Genomic DNA, 26,574 nt, shown 5'->3' on the forward strand with positions numbered 1-26,574 from the left:
TAGATGACAGTCAGAATTGATTTCATGTTTTTTTCTCTTGCATCTTTTTTCAGATGTTTAAAGGTAGTTGTGTCATTTCCTAGCCAGCCTGGCCAAGATTTAGAGCAGGAATGTGTTTTAGGGACAATTTTAGTCCAGTTTTAGTTCCTCTGTAGCTATCATTTTATGATGTTTTAGCATACTTCCACAAGCACGAACTGCAGATTTGTATTACAATAATAAATTGTCCTCATTGTTATTTATCCTTTTTTTTTTTACAGATGTAGAGAGTAGTATTCTTATGTGTCACTGCCTGGCTAGCCTGTCTGAGATCAAGCCCAAGCTCCTGGTCCAGAACAGGGATATCCTCCAAGACCAGTTCAGTCTGGTCCTACAGAAGGAAGAGAGTGGATCAGATGGAGACCAGGGAGTTTACCTAGTAGGTCCAGAAGAGTTTCATTTATGTGGACTTGGTCTCGAGTGAAAAATTGAATATTAGAGAAATAAATGGGGAAGGGGGTGATTGGTCCTTCAGTAAGGTCTATATAATTGATCTCTTTTAGAGGTTTATAGAACTGTGGGGAGTGAATAGATCCATTTTTCTATATTAAAGCAGAATATGATGAAGAATGTTTCACATCTTTAGTTCTCTGGAAAATAACCCAAAATTGTGGGGTTTTCAAAGAAAAGTGCAAACAAAATTATTGCATGTTGAAAGGGTTGATACAGTGCATAATTTACTTATTTTATATTGTACATCGTTTTCATTTTGAATCTTAGATATTATTTCTGTTTAGGCAGCATTGGGCAGGTTTTTAGGAAAATTTCTGTATTCAGACTCTTTGTTTTTAAATGGAACATAACCATTATTTTGCAACTTTTCAACTTCTGATCTTGGCTGTTTTCAATACAGGTTGCACTTGCGGTGCTATTGCTGATTGAAGAGAAGACTTCGAAGCAGACTTTTATTGAGGACAAAGCTGTGTTTCTAGCTGAATGTAGACCTTGGGTTGCTTACCGAATCGCTAGGCAAGCTACAAGAGTGGTGGGTTGTCAATCTTTGTTTGAAAGGCCAAATGTTAACTGTCATATTGTATGGTATTCATCTTCCTTAGCAACCAGTGTCAGATTATAATCACGGGCAGTGAGCGATACCACTCTCAGCACAGCCAAAGTCACTCCCCTAATTCTCAAAGCTTAAATGATAACTTAATATTGTGGTAAACTGTTACCTGAGGAAGTTTCCCTTGTTTCAGCCTGCCACAACTTATTTAATGAAATAAATGTTTTAAGAGCAACAAAATAACAGCAATTCTGTAAAATAATCAACCTTTTTTTGTATATCTGAACCCCATTTGTCTAAAGTTTCACTTTATTTCATAAACTAAACATAACATTTGAGAGCATTACAGACTGTCATAAGTACCAGAAATCAGAGACAGAAACTTTCACGAATGTACATATTTTATGGAATTGCCCAACAGCATTATTTCACACTTGACCAATGTGCCATCTTGTAGAATATTGTGAAAATAAATTGATATGTTAAGTGGTGAATTATTAAATGCCCTATATGAAAGTAACTCAGTGCAATTAACTAAAGAGCCTCAGAAATTGAAAATATCCTAAAGATCATGAGAAGTCACTGACAATTCTCATATTCTACTGCATTCTCAGGATTTGTCTTTGTTTTGTCAGGGTTCTGTGTGAATTCCTCCTGTCTTGAATTATCTTAAGATAAAGCATTAGCATGAAGGTATTTGGTTCAGAATAATTTGATGATTACAATCAAGAGTATGCAAATTTTGATTTCACAGATAGTTACATTCATGATTTAAAATACCCTAATTATTTACATCATCGTATTGTTAAATTTGAATATTTGATTTTTATATTTAATCTCTTCAGGGTTGTCACAAAACTGCAAGTAAAATCTTCAAGAATCTAACTACACAGGTATGTCTTTAAAGTCAGTCTCAACATGGAAGCTAAATGGACTGTCAAATTTTAAGACTTAATTCAACCAATTTTTTTTATGGCAGGGTCCTTAAAAGTATGATAAAAGCCCGGTTGACAATTGCACCCATTGTGGTTCCCACACTGTTTGTGGATGGGCATGCACAGCGTTCTCGCCAGAAAAAAAATCACGCATGTCGGGGACTTGTGCTGCCACTCCTGGGGGGTGGGTGCGGGAGGGGGGGGTGGAGCGCGGAAGCGACGGCCTTTTCATCAAATAGAGACGCTAAGGAAGCCCCATTGTGGCGTATTTTTAAGCCCACACAAATGCACAGATACTTGCCGTTCAGTAGGCTTGGGAGCCAGCGCCGAATCCAAGCACTGAGATAGAAAAAACATGGAATTTGGAGCTGACAGAATGATTTACTTCGAGCAGAGGACAAACTTTCTCTGCTTGGAGCCTGCAGTGTATGCCGTGTGCATGCATGGTATGAGGATGCATCGTGTGTGTTGTGTGTATTTCTGTGACTGTACAAAGCCAGTAGAGAGCACTTGCGTTGCGTTAAGCAACACTCGTGATTGTATCATCAAAGTTAGTGTATTGGGATTTGTGTGTGACTTGTGTGAGAAGTTTTTTTTTTGTTTTCATTCCAGAACCCCCCCCACCATCATTTGCTCGCTAGTCTTAAATGGGAGTCTTGTCATATTGGAATATTGACCAGAAGTTAATAAAACACATATTATTGTTCTGTCAGTAATGAAATTAGCGATTGAACTATGGATATTTTTCAGTCATATTTCCTTTAATCTTAGTCTTTTCATTCCAAACAATCATTTTTTTAATGATGTATTTCACCTTTATCCAGTTTGCCATTTTCTTAAGTGACTGAAAACAAAGACTAGTCCCAACCCTCCGCGAGTTGTTTACATAACTTTCTTTGTCTCCGCTAGTATTGCACAATCTTGAGAAGCACATGTTTGGAAATCTGATATTCTTGCGGTGGGGGGGGGTTACAAGATTGCCGCCCTTTTCATTCTGTGTTGGGTTTGGCTGCTACATGGCCTGTGTTGAGAAATTAGGTCAGGGTAAATTTAATTGCAAAGAGAGGCTTTGGACGGCATTCATGATGGATAGTCTTTTTTTTTTAATGCATCATTTAAATAATTTCAACTTCACATTTGCAGGCTTGCAGGTATATTGTATGATAAAATTACTTTTCTCAGAATTGTACGAAAGTTCTACAAAAACTTTATCTTTTTACATTGTATTTGGACACGAATGCAGATGTTTCTTGACAAATAATGGGCTAAAAATACTAAACAGTAAACATACAGACCTCAAGTAAACCAAGTACCACACATTCAAACTTGGATCAAATCAGATATCAGTCAAGCACGGAAATCACTCTATCATCACAGCACTAAAAATTATAAACAATCACTTCGAAGAAACAATTGCCAGGGTCAAACCACGGTCAAACATGTGCTTGCGTTGTGTCCTGTGTGTGTATAATGTTTGCAGTGAGTTGATCTTGTGATGATGGGGAGAGAATTTGTGTGTGTGGTTTTTATGTCTGCAGTGAGTTGGGTCATGGATGACTGGGAGAGAATGAAAGGACCAGGGAGTCGGGAGGAGAACCGTAGCACGCGGCTGCAGCGAGCAGCTGCGAGCTAGCTGGGCGCCTTGCCACTTTCCTAGCCGTAGTAGGCCTGTAAGTGGTCTTAAGTTGGTGGGACTTCGGCGCAACCCGATAAATTAAGTTGATATCACTAAGATGAGTTCATGGAGTGTATTATTTTTTAATGAATATTTCCATTTAATTTTTCCACGCATGTCGCTGAAATTTTACGCATGGTTCCACTTGGTCTCCATTTCCGCACGCATGGTGTTTGAACCATGCGTATTATACACTGGCGAGAACGCTGGGCATGCACTTATGCATGCCAGGTTTCGGATTGGTGCCGGAGGCGCGTGCCAAAATTGTGAAATTACAAATTAGTTAACCATTCGTAAACTCTGTTCAACTTATTCGCAACATGGCGTCGCATCGAAATAAAAATTTTGTGGCACAAAAAAATAGGCACAGAAAATTGGAATTTTTAAATTTGGGCTAGATACGTCACAGAATCAGGTGTCAATGATATTTGCTGAAAGTATGTCGCGACAGTGCGTGAGCAATTACTGTGGACAAGCGTCGCAGCTATGTTAGGACAATGCATGCACTGATATAGGCAAGTTGTGATATAAAATGTCATGCACTGATATGCATTTATGCGGGCACCACAATGCATGTCAAAATGCAGGCTAAAGAATTTCAGATGAGCCTGAAGGTTTTCATGGTGGAGAAAATTTTGAATTATCTTTTTTGATAGACATAAAGAGCTATCAGACAACCAAGGTAGATAAATGGTCCTTTTCAGGACTACATGCATGGTGTTTACTGCAAACTTCATCATAGCTTGTCATTCCATCCCCGAAATAATTAGCATAACATGAGTTAGGAGTCGAAAATGCAGCCCCACTAGCATTACCAATTCATGCTGTCGAAAAAGGCCAGCATAAATAGATAATAACAAGACCAGGATACAGTGAAAAGGTTAGGGGTTAGGCATGTTGTATAGTCGTGTGTTGTACTTGGCTGTATGATAATGATGTCACGATGTTTGTTACATGTATCACTGTGTCCTGGCCTTGCTCGCTCGACTGCTCACAACCTAGGCCTAGGTGAACTTTCCTCATATACCTGTCAAGAGTTTTGGTGAAAGTTAGTTAAAGTTGATCACGTCATGTGGAAATCCTCATTAGGCTGTGAATATTCATTGATTATTTGAATGGGATATGATCCTTGACCTGTCCGGCCCTTTTCTTCAGGCTTACATGCATATTCAGATTCTTGACGATCTGGTATTTGTGGCATATTCCTTGATCACAGGTGATTGAAATACCCTGTTACTCGGTCCACTAGAAAGAAGCTTTCATGAATAGCTCAGTAAGCTATTCTTTTCAGGTGAACCTGCTACATTCACAATGGTTGATAGTTGTACACCATTGTATTGACTGCTGTATTCTTTTTTTGTGTTTTTCAATAGTCCACAGCTGCATAAGGGAATGGTCCATGGTAATGAAAGAAAATGGATTAAAGTCAATACTGCCATATTAAGCATTTTTAATATCATCATAAGAGGGGCTGGTTTATTTGATTTGAAATCATACATTGATCAAGAACAGATACACAAATGAAATGAAATACCTACCCATCTGTCTCAGCCCCATAGCAGGCTTAGTTCTTTTAGGGCCTACGTGTCAAGCTGAGGCTTACCTTGGGTCAAATCTTGCTAGGAGGACGTGTGATGTTCAGTATTAATCAATGAGAAATTATGAGCTTGCATTAATATCATGTATGTGTTGGCACTAAGCGCGACTGTAAGTCATACTTAAATCTGTGTGAAACCCCTCCCTGATGTAACTCAAGATAATTGATCTCTTTTTACTACTAATTCATTGACCTTTATTTTTCAGGTTGCTTCAGAGCATTTTTATTACTGGCTTGGTTCTTTGGAGGTCCTGAGTCAAGCAGAAGCCTACCTTATGGAACTCAAGACCGAGATTGATCCAAGCAATGCTGCTAAACTCTCCAGAGCTCTGCAGGAATATGAGAGTGGACTCGCTGTTTTAAAGGCAAGTAACATTACAAAGTCTTTGAAATTGAAATCCATACAGTGGCCGTATAAAACTTATTACTCGATCATAGGACTGATGTTTACATTGATCATTATGTAAGTTTTGTGTTAGAAGCCCTCTGGAAGTTGTAGCCATCGGTCCAAACCAAAATGTTGTTTTTGCAGCGCATGAAACCTTGATGGGCAGATTCTCCTTTGTAGAGATGTTTAAAACCCTCAAAATAGGGTGGGAGGCGTGATAGCTCAGAGGGGAGTTTCTGATTCCGACGACCCAGATTTGATTCTAGTGCTCTTTGATAAGGCATTTATCCTCAATACTAGGTCCCTCTTAGAGGACCTGTAATCACTTGCTACTAGCTTTTAGGCTCTCTGAGTAATCAGGTAAAAAGAAAATCAACAATAGTTGCATGTCAAACATAAAAGAGATACACAGTATTGTTCCCTCTTTGAAACGATATTCATGAATGTATGTATTAATTAGAGAATCTGCCAAAGTCTTTCTCTTTTGTGACAACATAAGTCTGTAGGCAAAATTTGAAATAACATTTACACAACATGTTTTACATTTTCTGGTCTGAAGGAATGCTTCGGACTTAGGCTAATGTTCTGTTATGGAAAGTCAACCAAGAGTGTACTGTGTTAGGAAATGCAAGGAACTAATGTATTTCATCAATTATAAAGTTGTGCCAATGATAACTTAATATATTTCAAAGTGTACCTTTCCTCTTGTCTGTTAATTCTTATTCACAATGTAAACGTATGGTAAGACCCATCTTTATTCTTTTAGTAAGTCTGTGTGTATATTCTTATCTTGTTCAGGCTGGAGCTACACCTAACCATCCCCTCAAGTTCCAGACAGAGTTTGCCCGTCTGAGAGCTGACTGGCTTCACACGTGTCTCGTCCTCATGACCAACCTAGCCAGCATCAGGACCTGCCCTCCACCTGCTATAGCACCAGCTGTTGCCATGACAACAGGACAAGATCTGCTGCGCTGTGGTCACATGGCTACTCAGGTATGTATGGCTCAAGGGCTTGTGAGTACATTGGTCCTGTTGCACGAATAAGGCCACAAATATGAAAATCATACACTTCATATAATATTTCTCAATCAAATGTAAAATGAATGCAGTTGTGTTACCCGAGACCAAATTTGAAACGTCAGTAGTTAAAATTTTTACCCAAAGTTATATCAAGTTGTTCACAAGATAAGCTCTTGGTCATGATTTGATTTTGTGCTCTGTTTCCTTACACTGTAGGCTTAGGTCATACGTGCAGCATTGCATTGTAATTGTCGATTTTCACATTAAAAAAATAAATCTTTCTGACAACTTTATGTAAGGCATAACAGTTTGATCTTCAAACAGTGGTCGTTCATGAAATTGTATTTATTCAGTGTATACCAACTTGCCATTGGTGCTACAGGAAGCTGCTTTGCCAAGTTCCCATGGGAGATTCTTCAACAGAAGCAGTATAATTTCATTACTTGATGCACTACATTATTTGAAAACTCAATGCATCTGTAGATCTTTAAGTTTGTTGCCAAAAATCTGGGTCCTGTTTCATAAAGGCATTAAAACTGTTGTAATTTTGCCATTATGACAACTACCATGGTAACCTTGATTCTGATTGGCTGATGAGCCTGTTACCATGGTAGTTGCCATAATGGCAAAGTTACAACAGTTGTAAGCCCTTAATGAAACAGGCCTCAGAACTGTTCATTGTGATTACATTAATTTTCCTAAAAAGAATGACCATGATATATCCTACTGCGTTATGTTTGCAGATGCAGAAGTCATCCCAGAGACTGCAATCCTTGGCTGATAGCTATGCTGATCTATACCTATCGTCATTTGATGCTGACATGGTCACTCTGAGTAGCATCAAGATGTATCCTTTTGTAATAGGGGAATGACTGTGATCTTCTCTGTTATCACCATCACCACCATCATCACCATCAATATAAGCACCAGCCACTACCCCCATCATCAAAATTCTTTGGATTGGAAAGTGAATTTCCGTGATAGTTTTTGAAATCGTTGTTTGTGGGTTAAGTGGATCAATGTTGGAGAAGAGTTCCCTTTTTTTTCCTTCATCATTTCTCACCATTTTCCACTGTGTCCATACAGCTGTCATAATTGATATTGTAATTTATACTGTTTTTTTTAGGCTTATTATATGTTTTGGGGCTAAAATAGAATGGTCTTACCCAATTGTCTAATCATTACACAATCTGGATGATTGGCAGATTGCATGGAATACTCCTCGAATCAATTTAGAATTCCTTTACTTTGTTGTAACAACAGTCTTCAGAGGCATTGTCTTCTCCTAGTGTATCTGATTGATGCCCTTATACTCAACAGTTCATCATACAGGTTAGTACAAGGTTATGACTTCTCATCTTTCACCTTTTATTTCAGCAGGTAAGTGTAAGATTATTTAGGCCACCTGTAAACTGGTTCCTTCAAAGAGATCGTGGTATTGATCTTCTGTGCGGGAAGGTACAACAACACAAATGACTTCTTGAGCCTCCATGAAAAATCCCTGTACTATCGGCTTTTGCCATCACATCGGGTTATCTCGTCCGGTTGCGGGCAATCATGTAACCAGATCATTCAAGAAAAGGGCCCCCTAAATCCCTGAAACAAGGGTCCAGCTTACCCAACCTTTTGAAAATTTGGCTAGTTTTCACAAAACATCAGGTAAATTATACCCAACCTTTCTCAAATGGTCAGGTAAACTGTACCCGACATTTTGGCAAATAGGGGGGTCTTTTTTCAAATGATCAGTTTATGGGATTGCCCGACCAGATGTTATGGCACAAGCCATACTATCCATGTTATAAGGGCCTTTTCTCCATTCCCTTGATTTTCAATGTTTTCCTAAAGGGTATCAAAAATAGTTACAGTTGGTGCATTTTTTTTCATTAAAATTGAATTCAAAATTAAAGACTGCAGTTTCAAATAAAGGAATATTTTGGCCGTATGGATATGAATAAATGAAAAATTCTTAATCTTCCCATCTCATCTTGATCCTTGACAGTGGAAAGCACATGATCCAGCAGGATCTGTTAGGATCAATCAATGCTGGTGACCATGGCAATGACCTGATGGCTGAAAGCAGTAGAGTGACCAATCAGATCCTCGCTGACCTCCAGACTGTCCTGGAAGAGACTGAAGGCAATTCAGTATCACATCAGGTAATCCACCACAATCTCAATGGCCCGAATTCACAAAGGTGGTTTTTAAAACTCACGGTTGAATCCGTGACTTATTCAGATTTCCTGTATAAACTAGGCTTAATTTAGTGCGTATCGGTTGCATTTATAAAATATTCCAATGCTGATGTGCGCTTTTGTCACTCGCTCGATACGCTCGAAATTGAGCGTAATTTATACAGGAAATCTGCATAAACCATGGACTCAATTGTGGGTTTTCAAAACCACCTTTGTGAATTCGGGCCATTCTGCCCTGATCTTGGGATCTGTTTCATGCAGCTGTTCGTAAGTTAACTGGTGACCATTTCTTGTGCTGAATGACATACCCCTGACAGATTAAAAAAAAATGCATTCAAATGCTAGTTCAGAAAGTTAATTTTAATTGGTTGGATTTCAACTTCAGCTGATGGGAATATAGATCCAAGAAAGGGTCACCCATCGTGCGTAAAGTCATTTGTAGCTTATGAACAGCTTTATGAAACACCACCCTAATATCCTCAAGTAGATATTGATGAATGAATAAGAATGTTGATATTTTAGAGAGTGTGTAGTAGTCTCGTATTTTTGGAGTCGAGCCCCATTATATGACACTTCGAGAACTGACTACATTAGGAGGGGCATGAACATTTCTTAGGTGTAGTGGTAGGTATTGATGATGAATCTCACATTAGAGAGGGAGTGTTCACAATTATGAATCTGACCCCCCCCCCCCCGTAGCTTTGAGTGATGCAGTCAGAACTTGTAATTCATCCTGAACCCAACTCTCTGGAAAGTGTATACATTCTTAATGAGCTCTCGATATTCGTTTTGTTCTTTGTTTATGATACAGCATACTGAGTGTATACAAAGAGCATCTCTAGCTCTTCTGAAGATGTCCTTTGGGTTTCCTAGATACTTCTACCAGGCTCTTCAATCCACCAGTATCAAGGTTTGTGTCTCACTGTGTCACTTGGTATTGATGTGTAACATTGTGTGTAATGGTCAAATTGTCTTTAGTAATACCAAAGTTTGACCAAATACCAAGACAGACGCATTTTTAGGGGAAAGTAGGTGGTGTATATAAAAATATCCAATACCTTGTCTTTTTATCCAGGAGGTAAACTTGGGGGTGTAGATCAAAATATGCAATTCTTTGACTAATTGGAGGTGTTCATAAAAACTGCACTTCTATGAGGTAGTTAATAATATTTGTGCAATATTTCTGTTGTATATGAGGGGATCTTTACTCATGATTTTTTTTACCTTTAGAGAGCTGTGGTTAGAACTTTGAAATTAGTTTCCTATCATTAAATTCTCTCATTTCAGCTGAATCTATCTCCATCACCCAGAGCTTCGGGTGAACCTGTATCCATAGCAACCAACACCCATCTTGCTCTCAAAGTAGAAGGTGTCATTCAGCATGGGTCTCAACCAGGTATGATATAACAAATGGTTGCCCCCCCAAAAAAAAAAAAAAAATTGAGAGATATATGACAAACTTGATATTTGTTTTTTATTAGATATTTGACACTAACGAGACTGAAATCTCTTCTTTGATTTTTTTGACCAAGTACAGAGTGAATTGTTCATAAAAGCAGATTATTTTAATGATGCATGCCTGCACAGAAACGTTGAATTTGAATCAAACCTTATCTTTTGTGAATGAAATTATTAGAGTGAAAAGAGATGTACATAAACTGATGATTGTATCTCCATTTTACTGTCTCATCAAGTATGATTACATTTAAAAAGCTTGCATTAAACTTTATGTGAAATTTGCTTAAGATCGCCATTAACTCACATTTCTTTGTTTATCAAAATTACAACAGGACTGTTTCGAAAAGTAGACCAAATTGTCATCAATGTCAACACCACTTCTTCATCCAACAACAAAACCGAGGAAAAACAACAAGAGGTAAGCTAAATTAAATTCCTTATTTGGTGTTCAAGCTCTGCAGATAACCAAAACAAAATTTCAAATTTAGTATCCCAGAATTAGGTTGTGAAATATATTGGGACAACAGAAAGGGTAGAAAAACATGCTAACCGTTCTATTTTTTAGAGTATTTGTTCCTCTTTTTTGCTTTGAATATGCCAATACCTCTTTTCTATGAAATGTAAAAATTTTTTAAAATTTTCAGTCATGGAGTATTATACACAATCCATTACACTAGCGCCTGTCCCATAGTCCCAGACCGGTAAAAATCATTGTTGGGCCAGTAACTTGTTGCATGAAAAGACCAAGTAAATTCTTGCATACCAGAACATAATTAAACTAGTGAATTATCAAGTTTTCAAGGAGAGTCATTTAAAATAATTTGACAGATCACACTACAATAGGCTGGCATACGTTGAGACAATTTTTTTAAATACTTAAAGTTGGCAGGTCTGGATAGATAACTTTTGTAGACTCAACTTACTGAAAAAAAAATTTGATAAGGTTGTGTTTTTGTCACACTTGCAAAGCAGAATGAGACTATAGGCGCCGCTTTTCCAACGGCGGCGGCGACGTCAACATCAAATCTTAACCTGAGGTTAAGTTTTTGAAATGACATCATAACTTAGAAAGTATATGAACCTAGTTCATGAAACTTGGTCATAAGGTTAATCAAGTATTACTGAACATCCTATTAGAGTTTCGTGTCACATGACCAAGGTCAAAGGTCATTTAGCAGAGATGCCAACCAGTACAATTTTATCGTATTTAGTACGATAAAACAAGTAAAATACGACAGTACGATTTTGGCCATCAAAAATACGATTTCCCGACTTTCTGTCATAGTCCTGTTTTTGTCCCATATATGTGTGTTGTGTATGTATGCGCCCGCAGGTGAGTGAGCAGTGAAGCCATATCATACATGTAATTTAAATATCTGAAAAGCCATAATCAAGTAACTTTCAATTTACGATAAGCACAGTTTCAAATTGCCAAGTGCGTGTTTTTTTCAGTACCATGAAAAGTGAGCTACGTCCGTCTTTTTTTTCCCCTGTAATACATGTACGCGCGTGCTTACAATAGCGGTAACAGTTTTCCCTCCTTCACCATGTGCAACTTCTAATGGACACATTTCTAGTCAGTTTATCACAATTATGTGATATAGTAATTTGAATTGCACAGGAGATAAATCCCTGTTCACAACACAGGATATGCGAGTCTTGTATCCTCACAGTCGCCGACTTTGCTTGTCAAAACGGAGCCTTATTAATCCAAAGTCAATAGTTGTGAATTATAGCTTTTTAATTTCTTTCGGCATGCCTTTCTTTCTTGGTGAGGGGTAGATATCAGACAATAAATCATCAAACAAGGCTCCATCTAAAAAAAAAAATAGGAGGACGCCGTGCACGTGAGTGTGGTACTTGGATGCTGTTAGCTAGCCAGTTTGAGCTCATATTCTCTGCCAGAGCTCTGGGTGAGAATTCTATCAGTAATGGCCTAAGTGATGGTGATTTTCTGTTTCAGATAGAGTTTAGATTTCATGTTAATTTTTGAAAACTGTAAAAAAAAAACTTCATGATTTCTTCATTGTGATGAATATTTAAGTTATTAATGAATACATTTTTACAGAATTTAGACTTCCAGAATGAAAGGCATTTTCTGTGAAGATCTGCATTTTCAAATAACTTGTGAAAAACTTAAGGTACATGAACCTACAATACATGTACATTTAAAAATTTACATGTAGCCTGTGGCTATGTGCTGGAATTTGAATAGACTGAGTTAGATATTGATTTAATTTCTTCAACATAATTTATATGCAATCCAAGTGCACCTCACAGTCACAATCATACACAAACACTCACCCACACCCGTGATTCTAACCATGAAAAAAAACCTTAAAATTTTTTTGTAAATTTAGTATTTGATCTGAATTCTCTCTTTTTTTATATGTTTATTTTATTCATTTATTTAGATTTTTTTGGGGGGGTTCATTGTTTGTGGTTCATTAAAGATGAAAAGTAAATAAGCCCATGTAAAGGGGATGTGGAGTGAGGGTGTCAAAACACACTTAAACATTTAAATCTGATTTCTTAGTTGTTTGAATAAGCCTATTACTTAGCATGCTATTTCTGTACTAATTGAAAATTGCGGGAGCTGCGCTTACTATAAACAAATTTGGAGTGTGGTTCACAGTTATGTTCTTTTTTTTTAATTGCCCCTTGTACCAGAAAATTGCCCCCCGGTTCCTGTAAAAAGCTCGCGATCCGGGGGCAATTTAAAAAAAAAAATTGCCCCCGGCCTGCAGCTGCTTAATTCAAGGCTTGCACTGGTCATATTGAGTTTTTGTGAAAATCTGATTTTTCACTAAAAAATATGATTTTTGAGGATATTCAGTCTGATTTTTTGTGTCAAGAGGTTGGCATCTCTGATTTAGGGTCAATGAACTTAGACCATGTTGGAGGAACCAACATCGAAATCTTAACCTGAGGTTAAGTTTTTGAAATGTCATCATAACTTAGAAAATATATGGACCTAGTTCATGAAACTTGGACATAAGGTTAATCAATTATCACTGAACATCCTGCATGAGTTTCACGTCACATGACCAAGGTCAAAGGTCATTTAGGGTCAATGAACTTTGGCCGAATTGGGGATATCTGTTGAATTCCCATCATAACTTTGAAAGTTTATGGATCTGATTCATGAAACTTGGACATAATAGTAATCAAGCATCACTGAATGTTTTGTGCAAGTTTCAGGTGTCATGATTAAGGTCAAAGGTCAATTAGGGTCAATGAACTTTGGCCGAATCGGGGGTATCTGTTGAATTACCATCATAACTTTGAAAGTTTATTGGTCTAGTTCATTAAACTTAGACATTAGAATAATCAAGTATCACTGAACATCCTGTGCGCATTTCAGGTCACATGACCAAGGTCAAAGGTCAATGAACTTTGGCCGAATTGGGTGTATCTGTTGAATTACCATCATAACTTTGAAAGTTTGTGGATCTGATTCATGAAACTTGTACATAAGAGTAATCAAGTATCACTGAACATCCTGTTCGAGTTTCAGGTCACATGATCAAGGTCAAAGGTCATGTAAGGTCAATGAACTTTGGCCATGTTGGGTTTTTTTGTTGAATAACCATCATATCTCTGTAAGTTTATTGGTCTAGTTCATAAAAAGTGGACATAAGAGTAACCATGTATCACTGAACATCTTGTGCGAGTTAGAGTAGTATTCAAAGTCAGCACTGCTGCTATATTGAACCGCGTGATGCAGGTGAGACGGCCAGAGGCATTCCACTTGTTAGAAAAAGTCATTTGTGGGATCATGATGTTAAATTGTAAAGTTCACCATTGTTTTTAAGTTTCCACCATGCTCTTTGATATAATGTAAATATTTTGCAGACTGGACCAAAGGAAATTGAATGCCGCATCACCCCGCACAATGACTACTTCAGCCGTCAAGTCCTCCTTTTGTTCCCAACGGCTGGTCTTCATTCCATCAACGTTGAGACCAGTATAGCCGATGAAGATGGTCAGCTCTGGAGGACGGGGCCCAAGACCAGTCTAGCGGTCAAGGCTTATGTTGATGGTGTGATACAGCCACAGCAGCAGCAGCAGCCATCACAGCAGGCAGGACACAGTCGTATGATAGCTGGACGTTCCACCCGCCTACCGAGTACCTCTATGGGTGGTGGGAGTAGCAAGATCAAAGACTTTGGTGAAGACATCCTGTAGGAGTCACGGATGTGTACATTTTACAACTCTTGATGTTGAGAGGAAAGAATTCCAAAGCAATTCATTTCATGGAATGATGGACCTTCTTAGCTGGAAGAAAGACAAGATAAAGTTGGCAAACTATACAACCATTGCCACATGCTATGACAGAAGTACATCTTGATATTTCCAACAATATTTTATTAGATGCAGATCTTCATTTTGGATGATTACTAAGCTAACACAAACAAGTGAAGAGGTTTCACAGTACAACATGTATTCTTTTGTGGGCATGTGAATGATCATATGCTGACTTTGGAAGCTATGAGCAAGCGTGTACTTGCTACTAACATACACCTCTTGTATGTCACTGTGAGTAGGACATTTTAAAACGATGCCCGAGTTGACTTGGAGTGAACAGCCAATCAGAACAAAAATTTGTCTAAATTTGCATTTCTTTGGACTAAATAAGCACTTATCCAGTTCTGTATATTTTGAATGATACCTTGAATTAAGTTGGCTAGAATGAAATGCCAACATTCTTCATTGTAATAAAATGATGAGAATGAAAATCTCAACCAATAGTGTATTCCTTTTTTAAATCTTTGAATTGGATTATTATATTGCTATTTGTCATCCATGACTATAAGAAACTGGTGCCTCTACATGACTATAAAAAACAAGCTGGTGCACATGTATACAGGTAAATATATCATTTATTCATAATTTTTTTTTACAAAAAATGAAATATACAGAAATTTACATCATCAATTTTAATGTATTTTGAACATCTAGATCTCTACACATACCCCATGCTCAAAATTCAATGTTTAGAGAGTTGTATAAGATTTTACATCCCTCAAAGGTTATGACTAGAAGTATGCATATTTTGTATAAAAAAAAACTAAAATCATTAGGCTATGGCAGAAAATTTTAGAAGCTTGTGATGTTATGAGCATGAAACAAGATGAGTTTTCCTATTCACAATGTAATGAAAAATCAATCTTGCTAAACATCATACTACTAGGCCTGGGAGTAAATATCGATTGATCGAATGGCATACCGCCAATCACCAATCGATTAGCAAAATTTACACTAATCGAATGTTCGGCAGATCCCGATTATGACGTTGGGATAACTTGAATACCCAAGTAATAATAACAAAATGACACATTCACAGTTACCGGTACACACCAACATGAAAGAGCTCCGAAAATGTTAATCCCATCCGACCTTGCCCTCGATACACATAATCCGTCATTGTATGCGTGCACAAAACAGAAAGTAAACACACAACCAGCTCACTTGAGCTGATTGGAACTTGAGCTTCAATAGCCAATCAAACTTTTGGGGAAACACAAGAAGCCACATGGTTCCCTTATCAGGAAAGGTCATGACTTCAGAAATAAACTGACCCCTCCCCCATCTGTGTGACGGAGAGGGAACGGAGAATTCCTTTCATGTTTCAAAACAATGCAACCTTTTTTATATCCCCCTCACACAATGAAAACTACATTCCAACAGCGCCCGCCTTTACTTACTCCACTAGTCTCCAAAAATAGACCCAGTTTACATGTAGGTTCAAATAATAAAAAAAATCGTAATTTTGAAAGGTATTTCAAATTAAATATTTTGCAAAATATTTTTTTTTTGAATACATGTGTAACATCGTGGGCAGTGCCACAAGTGGGGGCGGGGACATGGTGTGGGCAAGGGATGAAATTTTTCAAGTGAAATGCTCCACCTGGGGTCAGTCTCAAAGAATACTTCATGAATGAGTTTTTAACGTCTTTGGAATCGGCTGATTCATTCATATGCAGGGGTGTGGCATTTAGAGGGATGCATGCATAATACCAAAGTACCAGCAATATTGATTTAGGAAAGATTTTCATTAGAACAATAAACAAAGATTTAATATTTCATGTAGTTTCGTTTGATATAAAAATCATGGAGAAGGGGAAAAGGGCCTACTTTCATTTATGCTAAAGATGTGACTTTGATGGAGATTTCTTCAGGGGGGGGGGGTCACAATAATGTAGGTCACCATAAAGTAGGTCAACTATTGTGACTTAAAAGATGTGGTTCCCGACGAACAATCAAATCATTCATTTTTTCAGCAAATAATCGAATGGTAAAAATGACAATCGTCCCAGGCCTACATACTACCCTCATGTTCACTGCTGTATGCATTACTTGTATACTGTAGGAAAATGGAGCTGGTAAAACTGTTTCAGTCAACATAACGTAAATGTTAGGCTTGAGTCATTCAAAACTCAGCAATATTTGGTAAATTCTCATATTTTGCATCTTTAAATATTCCCTAGAAATTGTTTTGATGAAGTTGAAAACTATCAAGACTTTCATGGTATTGCAACATTTCTAACTGAAATCTTTGAAAGAGGTGAATATTCTTCATTTTTTCAGTAAATTTCCAATGAAATCAAAACAATTTCAAGGAAATATGGAAATTAGATTGCCATTTCATGAATATAAATATGTGAACTTTCCGCAATTTTTTCCCCCTTGGCCTTGGGTCCATAGGCGGTTGTCAAAAAATAGGTATAAACATTTGCTTTAAACTGCATTTTGACGCGGCCCTAGTAAAGTCTGATTAAGATCTTTAAATGGAAAATTCACCCTGACAAAAAGTTGCAAAAATACCAGAAAATCCATTAGTCATGTGTGGTCACCACAATGCATGCGATTGTCAAAAAGTGCTTAACTTATTATCTTTGCCTGAAATCTAAGTACTGACAAGTTCTTAGCCATAGTAATCTCCTTGTAGTCCAGCTGAATTAAACACCAAAATAATCATAAAAACATACTCAGGGAAAAGTACTCTGTGACACAATTAATAGTATAGGGGGCCACATCAATGCCTACAAAACAACACGCGTATGAAAAAAAGTGTGAAACTTTCTCATATCCATGTAAATATACAGGGTGTATCAATAAAAGGAAACTGAAATAAGATTTCTATGACCAAGAATAACTTGATGCATTGTTTAAAATAGTAGGTATACAAGCTCACTTCGCAAGAGAACAATATTAACAACAATTGTGTTTGGTGATGAGTGTCCTATATCACTTGTAAAGATATCAGTGAAATGTGAATAATTTTTTGAAAAAGGTACTAACTAGGTTTCCTTTTCTATGTGATACACCCAGTATAGTTGAACTCTACAATATTAATTACAAATTATAACTATAGCCTATACGTCAATGGCGGCCTTTAGCTCTGGAAGCAACCCCTCAAGTTCTGACTCCAAATCCATTAATAGCCCTGGAATAAGAGGAGAAAAGATGACATGAATTAGGTCTTAGGAATAAAATGTCTTCATTTCATGAAAAAAAAATCTACACCCCCTCCCCTCAAAAGGGGAGTAGTTTAGAGTGTGATATCTGGGTTTAAAGATTTTAAATCTTAGAAGTTTTAATCTTTATCACCACACTGTCTTAATTAAAAGGTATGAAACCTGCAAACAAGGTTAGCTTTGATAACAAGCAGCTTGATCTTCCAAATGCTTGCACCAGTTAGATGAGCATTATTGTACAAGTACCAAGGTTACTTTTCACATTTGGAGTAAAAATATATGAGAATTTTAGAAGTGAAAATCTACTCAAAGAGTTAAATGACCTCTATTGTTTAATACCAAATCCATTTATTAAATAAAGCACTTTGGGTGGGTGAGATGGCCAGGTGTATGTTAAGCTTTTGACTCCAACTTCTTGTTCATGCCAAGCCGTCTGTAATCTGTTTCACAACAAATACAAGGCAGAGGCAGTGCTGAGATATTTTGATAACAGGAGGGAGCAAGTTTTCTCCAATTTTCTAAATGATCCATGTAAAATAGGAGTACAACACAACTACACAACCCAGCACACTTTTGATACCGTTCTTCTTTTTACATGGCCTATTTCCTTTCTTTTTAATTTTCTGCACTTACAAATCACACTGCCTGCCCTGTACCTAGTTATTATTTCTTGTACTCTGTTAAGGCCTGGGGGTCGTTTCATAAAGCTGTTCGTAAGTTAAGAGCGACTTTAAGAACGACTGGTGAATCTTTCTTACGAGTTGAATCATCGCCAATGAACATTATGTTGTATTTTATTCATCACAAGAAAGGATTACCAGTCGTTCTTAAAGTCGCTCTTAACTTACGAACAATTTTATGAAACACCCACCTGGTCCCACTGGCCGACAGACACAAAATGTACTCATAACGGACACCGCGGACAAGCAAAATTTCGGGTAGGCTCCATCTGTTTTCATCCACTCCAGACAAAGGACAAATTGGGCAAACAGGGAAAACAGAGAATCACAGAGGACGGATGCTCAATAGATACAGAGCGTATGAAACACTCAATGGATACATAACGTTTTCCAATGGATGGCAAGATTCTTTTCCGTTTTTCCTTTCTACATCCGTAAGTACAGTGGGACCAAGCCTTTACAGACCCTCTTTCACCAGGTTTACACTGAATTCTTACCTGTGTTAGCTTTTCTTGTGGCAATCAAACTGACAAAGAGGGGCTGCTTATTAAAATGAACAACCTGCAATGGAAGTAGAAAGAAGAGAGTTACTGAAAGTGATATTTTCAAACTGAAGGTAATTCAAGATAATACTGATACAGAGAGAAAGGGTACCATAATTGTCACATAAAGAAAAATAGAAAAATATAGGATAGTGATAGATGTAGTTGCTTCTACATATTGACTGCTAAAATAAAACTATATGGCCAAAAATCATACAAAAAAAGATGATGTGAATACAAAAGACAGGTGCAGTCGTTTGTAAGGTGCTCAATGCTCAAAATTGACATTCTTGCTTAAAGATCGAAACTGAAGATAAAAGAGAAGTTGACATTTGGGATAATGCTACGGTAACTAACAAATACCTTTACGAACAATGCATTTATTACTATGTATAAAAATCCTTTGTACAGTGTTCGTAAAGTATTTGTGACCGTAATATTAGCTACATAGTACTTTTAGGCATATTTACAGCATGACAGCTGAGTATTTGTTTAAGAAAAAAAAAAACAATTTTGAGGAAAGGCTTTAAGGAGCCTCTTAACAGCCTGAATTATATATATGACATCACACTGTGTCAGGAGGATTCCATAACATTTCCTATGGCAAAAAAAAACCTAATCCTCATTCTTACATTATTCTGAGCAAAAAAAAACTACTGCAATTCTAACTCTGACCCTAAACATTCTGAAATATTAAGATCGGAGCAAATGTCACAGGAATGAACGACATGTCACTGTCATAATTATTTTTCTGATTTCCAGATTATGAATTCCATTTTTTTAGAATTGAACAGGGAAATAATGGCACTGATAATTACATGTATTCAGTGCTTAAATGGATGGAAACCTACAACTCTTCAATAGGTTATTGGTTATTTCTTTTTTTGGCTCTTATTGGGTCTAAATTGTTGTCACTACATCAGGAAAAGTTTTTAGTTGTTACACATAATCTGAATTGGACAGCTGCATCAAATAGGCAGGAGATTATATGGCAAATACTATAGAGTACCAAAGTGATGACGTCACAAAAAAACCTTTTTAGCATTTCAGCATTTTTGATACCTTATTTTTGAAGAGCATGATGAAAAACACTCACTACCAAAACTTCATGGAAATCGGTCCATGGGGGCCTTAGATATGACCTTATGAATACATAATTAGCTCCATTAAAATCAATGTATTATTGGAATGGTTTTAAAAGACTACACAACACTGTATTCTGGTCTTGTTTTCTATTTATGCTAGCAGTATTTTTTTTCGCCAGCATGAATCTGGTAATGCTAGTGGGGCTGCATTTTCATCTGGAAATTAGAATTCAGCACTACTAGGCTTGTTATTTATTCCCGTAATGCTAATGGACTGCATTTTTCACTCTTATCAGAAACATGCATTGCTGTACAGAATCATCATCCTTCCACAAAAGGACCTTACTACTGTAGATAGAGCCATTATGCTGTTGCTAGAAAATTGTTTGAGAACGGATAGAGTTCTATATTAGCCAGGGTAATTATGCTGCATATACTGTAGAGCACTTAGAGACTTTAAGCAAGTATAATTAGTATTAGTATCATTTTAATGGCAATTGGGCTGAATGAATTGTGCTTGTGCTTCAGTATACAGACAAGTGGAATGCCTCTGGCCGTCTCACCTGCATCACGCGGTTCAATATAGCAGCAGTGCTGACTTTGAAAACTACTCTAACTCGCACAAGATGTTCAGTGGTACATGGTTACTCTTATGTCCACTTTTTATGAACTAGACCAATAAACTTACAGAGATATGATGGTTATTCAACAAAAAACCCAACATGGCCAAAGTTCATTGACCCTACATGACCTTTGACCTTAATCATGAGACCTGAAACTTGCACAAAATGTTCAGTGATGCTTGATTACTATTATGTCCAAGTTTCATGAATCAGATCCATAAACTTTCAAAGTTATGATGGGAATTCAACAAATACCCCCAATTCGGCCAAAGTTCATTGACCCTAAATGACCTTTGACCTTGGTCATGTGACATAAAACTCATGCAGGATGTTCAGTGATACTTGATTAACCTTATGTTTAAGTTTCATGAACTAGGTCCATATATTTTCTAAGTTATGATGACATTTCAAAAACTTAACCTCAGGTTAAGATTTTGATGTTGATTCCTCCAACATGGTCTAAGTTCATTAACCCTAAATGACCTTTGACCTTGGTCATGTGACATGAAACTCTAATAGGATGTTCAGTAATACTTGATTAACCTTATGGCCAAGTTTCATAAACTAGGTCCATATACTTTTCTAAATTATGATGACATTTCAAAAACTTAACCTCAGGTTAAGATTTTGATGTTGATTCCTCCAACATGGTCTAAGTTCATTGACCCTAAATGACCTTTGACCTTGGTCATGTGACATGAAACTCTAATAGGATGTTCAGTAATACTTGATTAATCTTATGGCCAAGTTTCATAAACTAGGTCCATACACTTTCTAAGTTATGATGTCATTTCAAAAACTTAACCTTAGGTTAAGATTTGATGTTGACGCCGCCATAGCCGTTAGAAAAGCGCATCTCTGCTATGCAGGTGAGACAAAAATTAGGTAGTAAAGTGAACAAATCTTGTACACCAGGGTTAGAGCACGTGCACGCCATTGATTGTTGTTTGCATCAACATGAGTGCTACTTTTGACACCAAGACAAAATGCTACCTAAGGCATAGCAATAAAATATAAGGCAGGTTCATCTTCTAGTTTTATACAGGCTGCAAGCATTCCTCAGCTCTCTACCAGAATCAAACAGCACTGTATGATTATGGAGAAAAAAGTGTGCTGAAACTTTGCTTTTTTTCATGAAAATCCAGTAACTTCTGTCATGAAAAAGATTATTTTCTTCTCTATTCATTCACTCAGGTTTTAGTGATCATCAAATAGCTTTGGGTTTTTATTATTCAATGCTTCAGCTTATGAAAGCAAGGTCTGAACCTCATATGATGTAGTTTTGAATATTACAAGCAAATAAAAATGGAATGCATATCTTTCCAAGCAAACACTGGATCTTTGAGAAATTACTTCTATGGGATTGTTTATGGTTGTATTTTCCATTTTTAGCAATACATACAGTTTTATCATACATGTAGTTCCTATTTCTTGTGATTCTGCTTAAACCAAAATCTTGCAAGCAATTGTTTCTTTTTGTGCATTTGGCCCACTAAATATCACTCTCAATTAATCATACAAACAATTGTTACCTGATGTGATGAGTATGTGCATATAATACTCTTGTTGGCAGAAAGCCCTAGTTTACTGGCCTGGTCAGCGGCCATGGCGAATGTGGCAAGGAAGGCTGGTCTCATTGCATGTTCTGGGGTGGTATCAGATTTCACTACAAAAGAAAAAAAAGAGGAAAAATAGCTCCTAAACTAATCTGAGCATGTAATCATTCTTTAAATAATCAGATTCCAGGGTAATATACACTTTTTTAGACTGTAGTCCAATATCTGTAATATGCCTGTCTTTTTTTAATGAAATAGTTTTATGACATGTATTTCCTCTACTGACTGACATTCACTCATTATTTTATCACAAATTAATTTTTTAGAACATAAAATACTCTCAAAACAAAAACACAAACACATACACACAGGGGATTACATTGCTCTAAATATACAAGACCCTTAAAAGATTAAAAGCAACCACTTTGCTCCTTCTACACCACCAAATCAAAATTTTACAAATAAAGGCTAAGTCCACACAAGCAACAACTTGATCTGAATAAATGAAAATAATAATTGAACAAGCATATTATTGAAAATTTTATAAAAAATCAGATGAAAAATAATACTTTTAAGATTTATTTCTTTCACAAAACAGTTACATGCACAGTATGCAAAAATACAGGCAAAGCAAGCAAGATTATGCACTCATAATTTCTTTTGTATTTTATTACAAAGAATTTTTCAATTAATTTACAATTCAATAATGAAAAATGTGGATTTTCTCCATCTAGAACATGTCGATTCAGCTATTTTCTTTCTTACAATTCAACAAAAAGCCTTTTGTATGAACTTTACACAATTATGGATTAGTGATATTCGATAGTAACAATCAATAAATCATCATAATATGAATATAAAAGAAATAGTGCTTGTATGTCTATTGCACCCCATCTTGATCTGCCATTCTCATTTTCATACTTTAATTTTTAGCGCTTTTTAAAATCATTTTTTATTAATATCGATTTCAATTGTCCGTAGATTCTACTTTTAAAGCTAGAAGAACGGTTTGAACCACATAAAACTTTGCCAATTGGCAAGGCATTTTCAACCCAAAATTAAAAACAAACAGAACACAGTAAGACTTACCTTTAATAACAGGGACACCATCTCTATCTGTAATTACTATGGCTTCTAGCCCTTCAACCCTGAATATGATTCAGACAGAAATATGAAATCATCTTTCAAAATTTGACATTGGTAAGGTGAAGGACTTGGAATGAAGTAAAAAAATTATTCATTTCATATTTGCTACCAATCATCATTCACTTATAGGACATGTATTTCATCTTTATCATATACCGACATACAAATATTGGTCATAAAGGATGAGTTGAGGCTGCATTCATGTTGATGTAGAGGACTTTGCTCTAAACCCTTAGTCTAGCATGCCATTGTTAGTCTGCAAATTAATTATTATAGAAAGGTGAAGGAATATAGGATATTTTTGCACTTCATAAAGTTTTTTAATCAATATTGAATAAAAGAAAGATACAAGACATCTCATGGATGCAATTCATCTCATCAACAATGCATTTTTTTGTTCTTTATATCTTCCCCATCTTTAAATGTTTTGCCCTTGATCACTTGAAAATCTACCTCTTCCATTAAAGACCAACCCTGATTAAAAAAAAATCAAAATAATATTTATGAAACAGTATTTGAATACTCACATTTGCAAAAGACTCCATAGATATCTCTTCAGTTGCTGCAACCAAAAATAGCATTTGAAACAATTTTAAATGGAATCATGTGTTTAATCTTTTGAAACAGAAGCTGTTTTCATAGTTGTACAAACTTTCCAATTGTGATCAAGTGCCACAGTTTTTATTTCCTACATGTAATCAATATCAATTACAATGTCTTGCTTTCAATAGAAACACAGTTATGAATAATCAGAGTAACTGATATATCAAACTTGTACTTTAAAAGATTTTCTGTCACAATTTGCTATCCATAGTTGAACCATAGCTTTAGACAAGAGTTTAAATTAACCAGAGTTTAGAATACAGGATTTGGTGCATTAGAGGTGTGAGTCCAAAAAGTTGGATCATCCCCCAAGACAAGGATATCCTCATAAACTAAGATAAATCATGTCTCAATAAATTGAGGTTGTCCTTATCTAGGAAGGCGGTTTTTGTTTTTACTTCCACTTGTATGACATAGTAAATAAGGGAATTGTGAGTGCTAGAAATAGAATACTGCGACCTGCATTCCCCCAGTTCACTGTCTATGTTTTTTATTTATAATCTTGTTATAAACCTGGTATGTTTATATTGACTATAACACTCGATTAGTGTCGACCACATGATGACACTTGACAGGTGAATGAACTAGATTTCTTACGTGGAGAAGTCATTGTCTTAAAGACAATACCTGTAGTGTAAATAACGTCTACAGGGACGATCCTCATTTTCATACCAGCACCTTCAGGTAAATGAGAAGAGTTCCTTTTGTGACAGTCATCCAAACTTACCCTAGCCATAACCCCAATTTTTTTTTTACTTCTGGTGGCTGTTGCAAAGGGAACTCTTCCTGTGATTTAAACTATAGTGAGAGATTTTACTGTCGAGCTGAAAATGGAAAGGCGAATGTGATTGGCTGGCGAGTTTGTATGCTCAGCTGTATTACAAACATGACGGCAAACAATCGAAGAAGAACCTGGCTGATCCTCCCGGAAGGGCCACTTCCATTCACGAGTGGATACCATGCGCGACCATGGGGTCTCGAAAAGCACCCTAAACACGTAATAACTAATTTCCATATTCTGAAAATGCACACCTTAACAAGTATTGGCGTGTGAAACCCTACCCTTAACAAGTATCGGAAACAAAACGATACTCATGGCAAATATTCCCTGAAATGAACCCCCAAACAAGCCTTGTTACGGGTCCTTCGGTCGTCGGCTTTATACCTTATTTGGTTTAGTACGACCCCACCTTCTACACCTCGCGCAAATAGGACTCTAAACACGTAGTGTTGGGGCAAAAGGACATCCTTTACAAAACATTTTAATTTTGTTTTATCATCCCCGCAAATTCGACCCTAAACACGTAATTTTTCTAGCGAAATAGATACCCTTTTTTCATTATTTTTGTGTTTTTGACACCCTATTTTGAAAAGGACATCCTTTTTACGTGTTGTTTTGGTCGCGCATGGTATCCACTCGTCAATGTAAGTGGCCCCCCCCCGGGCTGATCCTGCATGTTTGTCATAAAAATTCTGTACTTTCCATAACATCATATAAGTCAGAAAGGTGGTAAGCTTCTATATCATTTGCTCTTTTACTGCGCCCCTTTTTGCCCATACTATAACGTTAAATAGGGAATTAAGCAGTAATGGCTGAGGGTGATCGAGCGTCCCCTTTTCTCCATAGACGCTGTAGTTAAGCCGCAGTCAAAGCTCCATCATTACGAGTGCAATGGCCTACATCTAGGCTATTAAATGTTAAAAAATAAGATTCAAGAATCACGATTGTTTAATTTTTAGTTTAAAATGAGATCTTACAGTTACAAAGTTAGATTTCTAACGTTAGACTAACAGAGTCTAGATGCTAGTAGACAGTCTAGATGATCGACTAGGCCTATAATATATTTTTTTAAAGTTCACAAGTGGATTTAACTTAAGGGCTGCTGGGCATAAAACAGAATTTGGCCAAATGAATTATTCTAACTCTACTTTGATATCTCAGATTTTGATGAAATTGTCTTATCAAAACAGACAAAAATGTTAATGATTGAATATTAATGTACGCTCTGCTCTGCGACGATTTAGGCCTACGGTATGAAAATTTAGGGGAACCGAAAATTTACATTACAGTCCCACGTATTTTACTATTTGTAAGGAAAATGATTACTCACCTCAACCATCTTCACGTCTATAGCTTTATTCGTCGATTCTCACAAATTTTCGAAGCACTGCTCAATCAACACTATGTATTCACTTATATTTCAATATTATTTCATTTCATAACTTAAAATTAGACATCGAATTTTAGTTTCTGACTCCACAGTATAACTAATATAAACTATATCGGTACCTCTTTCACTCCAGCCTGGGCATCGCTAGTCTCGTGATCTCTGCCGTGTAGTCTGCAACACAGACACGTAACTTTTACTTTATTTTCCTTGGCTTTGAAAGTTTGGCAAAAAAAAAAAAAAAAAATCCTCACATGTTTTCCTTTTTTTATGGGGAAGTACCAGGATGTAATTTGATTTAATTTTTGTTACGTAAAACGATTTCAGTAATTAGAATTAGTAAATCTTTGGCTCTCCAATATTTTTTTTCAGTAGCGTGAAAA

At 36.6% G+C, this 26,574-nt stretch overlaps 2 protein-coding genes across 2 annotated transcripts in view; one reads left to right on the forward strand and one right to left on the reverse strand.

Annotated features, from left to right (window-relative positions):
• Positions 1-16,017, forward strand: part of LOC121418991 (integrator complex subunit 7-like) — a 34,092-nt gene extending 18,075 nt beyond the window's left edge. Inside the window, exons 9-20 of the mRNA XM_041613243.1 lie at positions 261-418; positions 893-1,024; positions 1,888-1,935; positions 5,456-5,614; positions 6,436-6,630; positions 7,401-7,504; positions 7,921-7,989; positions 8,657-8,813; positions 9,661-9,759; positions 10,137-10,245; positions 10,640-10,725; positions 14,163-16,017. Of these exons, the coding sequence (XP_041469177.1) occupies positions 261-418; positions 893-1,024; positions 1,888-1,935; positions 5,456-5,614; positions 6,436-6,630; positions 7,401-7,504; positions 7,921-7,989; positions 8,657-8,813; positions 9,661-9,759; positions 10,137-10,245; positions 10,640-10,725; positions 14,163-14,495 (1,649 nt within the window). The 3' untranslated portion in view covers positions 14,496-16,017. The remainder of the gene's footprint in view (positions 1-260; positions 419-892; positions 1,025-1,887; positions 1,936-5,455; positions 5,615-6,435; positions 6,631-7,400; positions 7,505-7,920; positions 7,990-8,656; positions 8,814-9,660; positions 9,760-10,136; positions 10,246-10,639; positions 10,726-14,162) is intronic.
• Positions 16,018-17,295: 1,278 nt separating this feature from the next.
• Positions 17,296-26,326, reverse strand: LOC121418992 (ragulator complex protein LAMTOR3-like). The gene is made up of 6 exons (XM_041613244.1): positions 26,135-26,326; positions 23,948-23,982; positions 23,364-23,422; positions 22,251-22,384; positions 18,966-19,029; positions 17,296-17,757 (listed from the first exon to the last, which is right to left on the reverse strand). Exons 1-6 carry the CDS (start codon positions 26,141-26,143, stop codon positions 17,687-17,689), a joined length of 372 nt encoding a protein of 123 aa, XP_041469178.1. The 5' UTR covers positions 26,144-26,326; the 3' UTR covers positions 17,296-17,686.
• Positions 26,327-26,574: the final 248 nt, after the last annotated feature.

This window comes from Lytechinus variegatus, chromosome 7 (genome assembly GCF_018143015.1).
Source record: "Lytechinus variegatus isolate NC3 chromosome 7, Lvar_3.0, whole genome shotgun sequence".
NCBI lineage: Eukaryota > Metazoa > Echinodermata > Echinoidea > Temnopleuroida > Toxopneustidae > Lytechinus > Lytechinus variegatus.

What these genes read in the sequence shown, in the direction of transcription:
- LOC121418992 (XM_041613244.1), bottom strand. An exon ending in TGGTGTCCCTGTTATTAAAG is followed by an intron (nt 22,385 to 23,363) that starts GTAAGTCTTACT and finishes TTTCTTTTGTAG; the next exon opens with TGAAATCTGATACCACCCCA. An exon ending in CACAAGAAAAGCTAACACAG is followed by an intron (nt 17,758 to 18,965) that starts GTAAGAATTCAG and finishes CTCTTATTCCAG; the next exon opens with GGCTATTAATGGATTTGGAG.